Source organism: Microplitis mediator, chromosome 6 (assembly GCF_029852145.1).
Source record: "Microplitis mediator isolate UGA2020A chromosome 6, iyMicMedi2.1, whole genome shotgun sequence".
Taxonomy (NCBI): Eukaryota; Metazoa; Arthropoda; class Insecta; order Hymenoptera; family Braconidae; genus Microplitis; species Microplitis mediator.
This window is the reverse complement of record NC_079974.1, coordinates 3,688,196-3,698,805: the sequence shown is the minus strand read 5'-3', so window position 1 is coordinate 3,698,805 and position 10,610 is coordinate 3,688,196. Positions and strand designations below refer to the sequence as shown.

The window sequence follows — 10,610 nt, the reverse complement described above, 5'->3', positions numbered from 1 at the left end:
AAAAGTATCTCTACCTCCAATTTTACAACCTCCTCAACCACTTTACAATTTAATAAAAGGATTACACACCAAGTCCAAACATTTTCTTGAAAATATACGGAGATATAATGCTGCTTTTCAAATGACGTCATTTAGAGCTTCTAAAATTTTTAATGATACATACATGCCTACGTTTAAAGTTCAAGGACAAGTTTATCATACTATTGGTAGTATTTATCCTGTTGAAGTAAATGAAGAAAAGTTTTTACAAGTTTATTTCATAGAAGACTTGAATCGTCAAGCTCAAACTAGATGTAACAATATCGATAATATTGACAACGATTTAATAACAAAACTTCAATTGATGCTTCATCAGAATAATATCTATGTACAAAATTTTAAATCGGCTATTGAATGTGTCCCACGTGATTGTGTTGATTTAAGAATTATTATACGATCAGATAAAAACCTGTTGATCAACATACGCGAAGATATAATGCACCCACTTCAAATGAAGTTGCCGTATTAATGGTTGGGCAAGAATTTAATAAAAGAGACATCGTCCTTAATCTTCGTAACAATACTCTTCAACGTATAAATGAAATACACCGTTCTTATGATTGTTTACAATATCCTTTAATTTTTTGTTACGGAGATTACGGATATTCAATAGATATTCCACAAGTCAATCCTGTTTCTAGACAGCCAATTCAAAATAAAACTGTATCAGCTATGTCATTTTACGCTTTTAGAATTATGGTTCGGCATAATAACCACAATCATTTGCATTATTTTAGATCAGTATTTAGTCAATTTTTAGTCGATATGTATGCGAAAATTGAATCAGAGCGCTTAGCGTTTATACGAAATAATCAATCTAAATTACGCGCTGAAAATTATATTCATTTGCAAGATGCTCTAAGGAATGACGAAAATATAAATGAAATTGGAAAATTGGTAGTACTACCGTCTTCATTTACGGGAGGCTATCGTTATATGCATGAACGAACTCAAGATGGTATGGTTTATATTAGAACATTTGGAAAACCAGATTTGTTTATAACTTTTACTTGCAATCCAAAATGGAATGAAATTGCATGTGAACTTTTACCAGGACAAAAATCTCAAGATCGCCATGATATAATAGCAAGAGTATTTAGGTTAAAGGTAAAAAAATTAATTGATTTAATTACAAAAAAATATATATTCGGAGAAACATTAGCTCATATGTATACTGTTGTGTGGCAAAAACGTGGTCTTCCACATATACATATTTTGGTATGGCTGAAGGATAAAATAAAACCAGAACAGATTGATTCAGTAATTAGTGCAGAGTTTCCAAATCCAAATGAAGATCCAATTTTATTTGAAATTGTAAAAAGTAACATGATACACGGTCCATGTGGTCAAGTAAATCCGCAATCCCCATGTATGGCTGATGGAAAATGTACTAAAAAATATCCAAAACAATTGATTTGTGAAACTCAAACTGGTGATGATAATTATCCAAAATATAGACGAAGGAGTCCATCTGATGGTGGCTTCACTGCAAAAATAGTAAAACGGAATGGTGAATTTGAAGTCGATAATCGATGGGTAGTGCCGTACAATCCCTTACTATCACGATTATGTAAAGCTCATGTTAATGTTGAGTACTGTAACTCTGCAAAGTCTGTTAAGTATATATGCAAGTACATGAATAAAGGAACTGACCAAGCAACTTATTCAGTTAGTAATGAAAATGATGAAATCCAAATTTTTCAATCGGGTCGATATATAAGTTCTTCAGAAGCTACTTGGAGAATACTAGGTTATCCAATACATGAAAGAAATCCAACAGTGTTTCATTTAGCAGTTCATTTGGACAATGGTCAAAGAGTTTATTTCAATCCGACAAACATACAAAATTTGGCAATACCTCCTCCGAAAACTACATTGACTGAATTTTTTAATCTATGTTCTAGAGATAATTTTGCTAGAACTTTATTATACTGTGAAGTACCTTCTTATTATACTTGGAGTTCCCATGAATTTCACCGCCGAAAAAACGGTGAAAATATTCCTAATTATCCAGGAATAAAAAAAAGTTCTGCATTAGGTAGAGTTTACACTGTCCATCCAAATAATTTTGAATGTTATTGCTTAAGAATGTTACTTCATCACATACGTGGGCCTACATCTTTTGAATCATTAAGAACTGTTAATGGTCAAGTATATGAAACTTACCAAGCTGCCTGTGCTGCACTTAAATTATTAGAAAATGACAATCATTGGGATCAAACATTAGAAGAAGCTGTTGTATTCAACATGCCATTTCATTTAAGGAATTTATTTGTTATTATCTTAGGATTTTGCCATGTTGCTGAGCCGATCCAACTGTGGTTAAAATACAAAGATGCAATGGCTGAAGATATATTATATCGCTTCAGACAACAAAAAAATGATAATGAACTCGACTTTAATGATGACATTCACAACGAAGCTCTAATATTAATTGAAGATCAATTATTCTCAATAACTGGGAAAACATTGAAAGAATTTAATTTTGCATCACCCGTAAGATCAAACAGACTACATTTACAAGGCAGTTATCACAGAGAAACTAATTATAATATTGAAGATTTATTAAACTCCATCAATGAAGATGAACCAAAATTAACCGATCAACAACAGAACGTTTATACTAAAATTTTAGAAAGTATAAATGAAAAGCAAGGTAAATTGTTTTTTTTAGATGCTCCTGGAGGAACCGGAAAAACATTTCTACTAAATTTATTGTTGGCTAAAGTAAGGGTAAACGGAAATATTGCACTAGCTGTTGCAAGTTCAGGAATAGCTGCTACTTTATTGACCGGTGGAAGAACCGCACATTCTTTATTTAAATTACCATTAAATTTAAATCTTGATGAATCTCCAATTTGTAATATAAGTAAACAAAGTGATGCTGCGAAAGTTTTTAAAGAATGCTCTGTTATCGTATGGGATGAATGTACTATGTCACATAAAAGAGCTCTAGAAGCAGTAAATAGAACAATGAAAGATATAAGAAATGATCAACGTGAAATGGGTGGTATAACAATTGTATTAGCAGGTGATTTTCGACAGACATTGCCTGTTGTCAAACGAGGTACTAGAGCCGATGAAGTTAATGCATGTTTGAAATCTTCTAATTTATGGCCAAAATTCGATCAGTTATCATTATCAACAAATATGAGAGTTCATTTATATGGCGATTTAAACGCCGAAGAATTTTCCAGTATGCTTTTGGAAATTGGCAACGGAAATGTAGAAGAAGAAAATGGTAAAATTAAAATACCTACCGGTATTGGAACAATGGTATCAAATTTAGATGAATTAATAAAAAACGTCTATCCTGATGTGAAAAATTTAAAAACAAAATCAACTACTTGGTTAAGCGAAAGATCAATTTTAACATCAATGAATGATCATGCGTCTAGAATAAATGATATGATTTTGAGTTTATATGAAGAAGAAGAGAAGATTTATTCATCTATTGACACGGTAGTCGAACAAGATGATGCTATCAACTTTCCCGTAGAATTTTTGAATTCTCTGAATCCACCTGGAATGTCGAATCATATTTTGAAACTTAAAATCGGAGCACCAATTATGCTTATTAGAAATTTGAGCTCTCCAAAATTATGCAATGGAACTCGCTTACAAGTGATATCATTAAAGCAAAATATTATTGAAGCTAAAATTATCACAGGATGTGGATCAGGTGACATTATTTTTATACCCCGTATACCAATCATTTGTACTGATTATGAATTTCAATTTAAACGTATTCAATTTCCGATTCGAGTATGTTTTGCAATTACAATCAATAAGTCTCAAGGTCAAACATTGAAAATAGCAGGTGTAGATTTATCAATTGAATGTTTTTCTCATGGTCAACTTTACGTTGCGTTTTCTAGAGTTGGAAATGCTGAAAATTTGTTTATTTTAGCAGAAGGAAATACGACAAGAAACAGAGTATACAAAGAAGTATTAGTATAGTCCTCTTTAACTTAAATATAGTATGCTTGGTAATTTTATGTAATTCTAAGTAACGGTAAATTACTAGAAGATAGATTAACTTTTAATAGTACTGAATCAATATTTTTAAATAAAGAGAAATATGTTTTCTTTGTACGTTATAATATTAATAAATAAAGTCCTTATCATTTGAATTAAGTGGTATTTATTTATTTTTAAAAAAAAAATATAAAAATAATAAATAGCATGAACATTTTATACAAAAAAAAAAAAAAAACACCAAAGCTATTCTTAATTTATGCTTTTTCCGATAAATAAAAATTCATTTTTAATAATAATGATAATAATAATAATACACAGTGAGAAAAGAATACAACTTATTCCTATGTAGAATGGTAACCATTACCATGTTACATAGTATTGAAAATTTTTGTGAGAGCCCTGTGTAAATTTGCTAATATAAATTTTAGAAATTGTGATAAAAATATAAACAATTACTCATTCGATGTGGAATTAAATTCGGAAAATAACGTTGTCATTTATTTATTTTGCGTTGATAAAGAAGAAATAATGTTTACTAATACTTAGTTATACGGTTATAATGTTCGTTGCAACGATAAACATGAAGTTAATAAATAAACAAAAAAAGAATTGAATGGTTACTAGGTTCATTGTTTTTTGCTATTAAAAAAAAAAAATAAGCAAATAAACATTTAGACCATTCATCTGTCATCAACGCTACTATCAACATCAACGCTACTATCAACATCAACTTCATAAATTTTCAACGGCCACCATTTTTCCGGCAAGGGCGTCGTTATGAGTATGTCTTTTTTATAATTTTTAATTGAATTTAAAATCTTTTTTGTTTATTTTATAAATTATTGATTATTTTTTTTTCAGTTTCACTGGGTACGTTCAGGAGCTTTCCGGGTACCGTGAATTACTTTTTATCAACATTTCTTTTTCAAATATCATATCGCGTTACAGATGCCATCTGGAACTTAATATAATAATATTTTTTTTTTTTACTTTTTGAAGGTGATGATGGTTCGCGCGGTCTGCCAGTATGGTCGGAGCTTTGATGTCGGTCAAAATTACTCGCCCTTTGAATTTCGAGTTTTCAGTTTTAACTCCGTTATGTTAACGAGTATGTTTTACGTCCCGGCAAACTCAACTTACGAGCGACGAGTCGTCGAATGTGAGATGGAGGAAGATTAATACTCATTTCTCCATGAATCGGACAATTTCTATTGGATAATTTTTCCATTTATTCTTTGTTTTGTTGTTCATCAACATTGATTTTTATTAGAATAATAATAATTATAATAATAATAATAATAATAATGATTTATTATATCAATAAATTTTATTTTAAGTGAATTTGACTCTTCTTCGAAAAATATTTTAAATTTCAGAAAAAAAAATAAAAATTAACAAAAAAAGCAAAAAAAAAATATAAATAAAAAAAAATTAAAATTAAAAAAAAAAGCAAAAAAAAATATATAAATAAAAAAAAATAAAAATTAACAAAAAAATAAGAATGATGAATAAAATTTAATTTATTTCCTTTGAAAATTCGCCCAGCGAAGCGGGCGGGGACGGCTAGTAAGTCTATATATGATTAGATCTGATCAGACATGGCTAATATAAATTCATGTATAGTCGTGCATAAGTTTATATCTATTTGGATCTGATCAGGCATGACTGATATAAACTTATATGTAGTTTGTCACGATATTTGGATATCGCGGCATCTTCGCATTAGGTCGGGAGGGGGCAACAGATGGCAGCACACGCTGCTCTCACGTCTCAAACATTATTATTATTATTATTATTATTATTATTTTATGTATTATTTTATTTTAATTACTGTATCTTTATTATTTGTTTGATTTCTTAGATGTAAATTGCGTCGGAATCAGTAAAATTTACTGATTTTTATAAACAGATAAATGGATTTTATAGACGCTGGGATAAATTATTGCGCATTTTATTCATATATTTATGATTATTTTGGTTGGTTGACGCGTGCGCGTCAACGCAACAGTTGGCATCGGTAAATTTATTTATTTTAAATAAATTTGCTATTTTTATAAATAAATCAATGCGAGATTTATCTGTAAATGATGTTAATATTTGACTCTAAAATTTGCGGGTGGCCATTTAATGTCGGGAATGGGTCAAATTACACGAAAGCAAGTCATCTATCATGTTGGTGTTGTTGTAAAAATTAACATTCGACAGGTATATTTCTCCATTGGTCAGAGTGAGACATATCATAAAATGGCGATTTTAAAAAAAAAATTGAAACTTTTTTGCTGTGTTCTAAATTTTTTTTTGACATTTTTTGGAAATTTTTTATTTTTTTCGTCATTTCTTTGCATTTGCTGAGTCACCAACGCAAAAATTTGAGAAAAGTCGAAAAAAAAAATTTTTTCATTTTGATTATGATTACACAATTAAAGGAACAAAACTTGCTCCTTTAATTGTTTAGCTAAACTTAGATCGATGATTCCCAACAAACGGTTGGATAGATCAATTTAAAAATTTACAGGGGTCTTGGGGGTACATTAAGCTAAAAAAGTCCCTGGCAACATTATTTTTTTTATCGATATTTGCAGAGTAGCGGTTGATTTACTAAAAAACCAAAAAAAGTCATTTTTTTGTACTTACTTCTAATGGTTGTTAAAAATAAAAAAAATTTTTTTTTCAAAAAATGATGACAGGGTCTTTTGGGAAATTTATTCAAGTTTTCACCGCCGCCTTTAAACTTTCTGTGCGATCATTGGTACCTGAAATATCGATGATCAAAGCCAAAAGGATCATTTTCTGTTTGAAGGCTGATATCTCTGCGACAAATCGTCCTACGAGGTTAAAAAAAAATCAAATTGAAGCTGAATAAATTTGCTAAACGAACTATGCATTCGTTTAGTTGAAAGAATTTTTTCGCGGTCCGTGGGCTCTTCGGAAAAAAAAAAAAAATTTAGAAATTTTTTGTCTCGCGGCATTTCTCATGTTTGCGCAATAACCGGAGCTTTTAAAAAATTTTGAAAAAAAATGCACCAAAACTAGAGATTTCAAGCTGTAAAATGCTTTTTTAAAATTTCGATACGATCAGTTTTTACCAAGTTACAGCCTTCCAAAAATCACTAAAAAATTTATAAAATTTTTCTGCTCCTCTAATTTTTTGCATTAGTGTATTATTTGCGATAAATATCTACATTGGTGAAATTATTATTCGTGATCACTTCTTATTATTTTAGCGTTGATTACTTATAATTATTTGATTATTTGTATTTAAACACTGGTGATTTATTGCGAAAATACTGTTTGTGAGTATTTAGTATTTTTGCTGGAAATATTTATTATTATTATCAGCGATCATTTACATATTTATTATTATACAGCGATTATTTTGTTAATGCGTTGAATATTTACAATTGTTTAACGTATTATTTATGCGTATTGTTTAATTCCAACTTGTGGTTAAATTATATTTGGAGTGCGCAACAGTATTATTTATAATTATTTATATCTAATTGCTATCACATGCGAGTGATGACAAGCCGTTCAATTATTAGAATTATTATTTTTTTGCGTTACTTGACCATTAGTTAAGCGTTTATTTTGAAGTGAATTATTATTAATTGCATTATTGTTATATTAATACCCGATGGGACTGATGTTATAGTTTAAAATATATTGGGTTGATAAATGGCTACCAACCTGGGATACATTTAATTGTATTGTTTATTTACTGTTTACTATCTTTTTCTTGCAATCCTTTTCCTTGATCTGAAACTGCTCCTGATTTTTATTATTTCATTTTCATTTTCATTTCTTATTTTATTATTGAGTAAATTTTGTTCGTGGGGGTACACGAACTGGCGCCCAATTCGGTTTTCTATCCCAGCCTGAGAAGAGCTGTGTGTCCAGTGGGGATTGTGGGCATCTCCAAAGGACATTTTGCTTGGTTTATTATTTTTATTTTCAGTTTTACCATCGGTGGGCCAAAACGGCTATTTTGCACACACCACACTACGCCGTGGGCTGTGGAAAATAGTAGTGAACGTTTTAAGTTATATATATCTATATATGATTGAATCTGATCAGACTTTATTGATATGAAACCTATAAATATTTAATTATGTATATAGTTCCAATAAATATATATATATATATATTAAATCATATGACAATTTTTTGATATCAAAGTTATTAAACTATTAGTCTGTCAACTATCAATCGAACTTAAATCCCCAATTCTTAAAAAATGTTCAAAGGTTTTAGCAGCAATTAAAAAGTATAAAGTATCAATTTGATTATTTGAGTTAAGTAATGCCATAAACTTTTCTTAATTTTAAGTGTATAGCAGACTAGATGATCAGACTACAATCCATCGATAACCAAATAGTCCGGGAGCCAGCGACAGATTTACATGACCAATTTCCTCTCAAGCGATAATTAGTGGAATGCATCAGAGTGTTGTGTTATAAAGCTTCGTAATCGTCAGCTTGGGTTCCGTGGGTGGGTTGAGCGGTGATAGCCTCCCACGCACGAAAAAAAAAATATATATTCAGTCATTTCCTCCTACCTGAAAACACGTTAAATTGTCGCTAATCCAACATCTTGAAGAAAGATAACAATCAGCTGACTGTAGCACGGCGGCTTATACGTCAGCTGATCGCTCGAACGCGAAAAAAAAATTTTTACTTTCAGTCATTTCCTCTCAACTAAAAATTGACCTGATGGTAGCTTATACACAGCTATGAATAAATATACCTGTCAGCTGGCTGTATCCCGATGGAAAAACCGTCAGCTGATACTTTGAAAGTTATAACGCAAGCGTTAGGTGGGAGCATCTAACGCCTAATTAAATGCATCAGCTGACGAGGTTTCCCTCGACTTACCACCAGCTGATTTTTTTTATTAATTACAGCAGAGTACTAAAAATCAGCTCATAAATTTTTATCTGGGAGGAAATGACGTATCTTATTGTCAAAACATTTTTATTAGAAGCTACTTTTCAAAGATTGAAGCAACTCACAGAAGGCGAAGGCCCTTTTGTGTAGTGCGTTTGTAAAAGATTTTTGGGAGAAGTAGAAAAAAAGGGGAATAAACTACGACTAGAATAGAAGGGCAAATGCAGTCAGTCGAACAGAGTGTTCAACAAGCATTAGTACAGTGACTGTACTAACTCTTGGACACTGATACTTTCAAGTTGCCCGAAAAGGGTATTGATGGCTCTTCTTTACCACAGTGCAGATCAGAGCTATATCAGCAGTTTTTAAGAGCATGTTATATAGCTCAAATTTGGTCATATGCACACCTGAAAATTCCAATTACTGATGAGCCTTCAGACTGTGGCCGGGTAGAAATCGATAACAAATTCGAATTCAACTGGTTTTCTGGAACTCAATTGCCAACATCGATTGATGAAATTACTATTCAGCCCGAAAAAAGTAACTTTTTATATTATTTTGATTATATTATACTCAATATGTACCCTAATATTTTTTTAAAATTTTTGTACAGATGATAATGATGATAAAAACATAACAGTGGACAACTCTGACAGCGACTCTGATTGTGAGTCAGAGAAAGGCGACAGTGACACAGGCCAGAGCGACAACGAAACTGATTAAATTACACTATTATTTATAATTATTTTTTTGTAATTAATGTTATTTTATTACCGAGAAAATAATTTATAATAAACTATGAACTGATTAATTTACTTATCTCAATGTTTCTTCAGTTATTTAATTATATACTTATTAGTTTTTAAGTATTTATATAAGGGTGCTTTTTTTGCGACTATTTTTTTTTTCGCTCCCATCCCGAAAATTTGTTGGAAATACTCCCAAAAAATTCCCTGAGAATTTGAGCACTTAATATTAATATTAAGTACTCGACCACAGCGTGTAAAGATTTCCCATTTAAAATACACGTTAACTTGGGTTTTTATTTTTAAAACTTCCATAACTCCACGGCATTTCATGATATCATCTCGCCCAAGGCCAGAATTTTCTCAGAATTAAATGCTCTACAAAAATGCCCATTGTCGCGAAGTCGTAACTCATATAGGTGGGGTAGTACAGACCGCTAAACTGAGTTTTTTCATAGAATTCTTGTTTTTTCTCTCATTATCTCATAAACAACAAGACCCACAAAAAAAAATGCAAACAACAACGTTATAGGAATTTTAATTTCCTACAAAAAAGATCCTTAGCACCGAATCACTCAGATTAATATTTTTTGAGATATTAATTATTGAAGTTTACGTAGCATTGAATTCCCATAAAATGTCGAATCAAATCTTAGAAAATATTGATTTTTTATTTGACTAATATCTCAGAAAATATCAATCTGAGTGATTCGGTGCTACGGACCTTTTCCGTAGAGAATTGAATTTCCTATGAAATTATTATTAACATTTTTTCTGTAGGTCTTGTTGTTGAGAGAAAAAACAAGAATTCTATGAAAAAATTCAGTTTAGCGGTCCGTACTACCCCACCTGTATGAGTTACGACTTCGCGACCATAGGCACTTTTGTAAAGCATTTAATTAGGGAAAATCGCAATTTTGGGCGAGATGTTATCATGAAATGCCGCGGAGTTATAGAAGTT

The 10,610-nt window shown here is 30.8% G+C and overlaps 1 protein-coding gene across 1 annotated transcript; it reads left to right on the top strand.

Annotated features, from left to right (window-relative positions):
• Positions 1 to 507: 507 nt before the first annotated feature.
• On the top strand, positions 508 to 9,626 carry LOC130670064 (uncharacterized). The gene is made up of 2 exons (XM_057473240.1): positions 508 to 3,721; positions 9,517 to 9,626. The coding sequence occupies exons 1-2, from the start codon at positions 508 to 510 to the stop codon at positions 9,624 to 9,626; spliced, it is 3,324 nt and encodes a 1,107-aa protein (XP_057329223.1).
• Positions 9,627 to 10,610: the final 984 nt, after the last annotated feature.

What these genes read in the sequence shown, in the direction of transcription:
- LOC130670064 (XM_057473240.1), top strand. Translation starts at nt 508, where the DNA reads ATGGTTGGGCAAGAATTTAATAAAAGAGACATCGTCCTTAATCTTCGT. An exon ending in TATCACAGGATGTGGATCAG is followed by an intron (nt 3,722 to 9,516) that starts GTGACATTATTT and finishes ATTTTTGTACAG; the next exon opens with ATGATAATGATGATAAAAAC.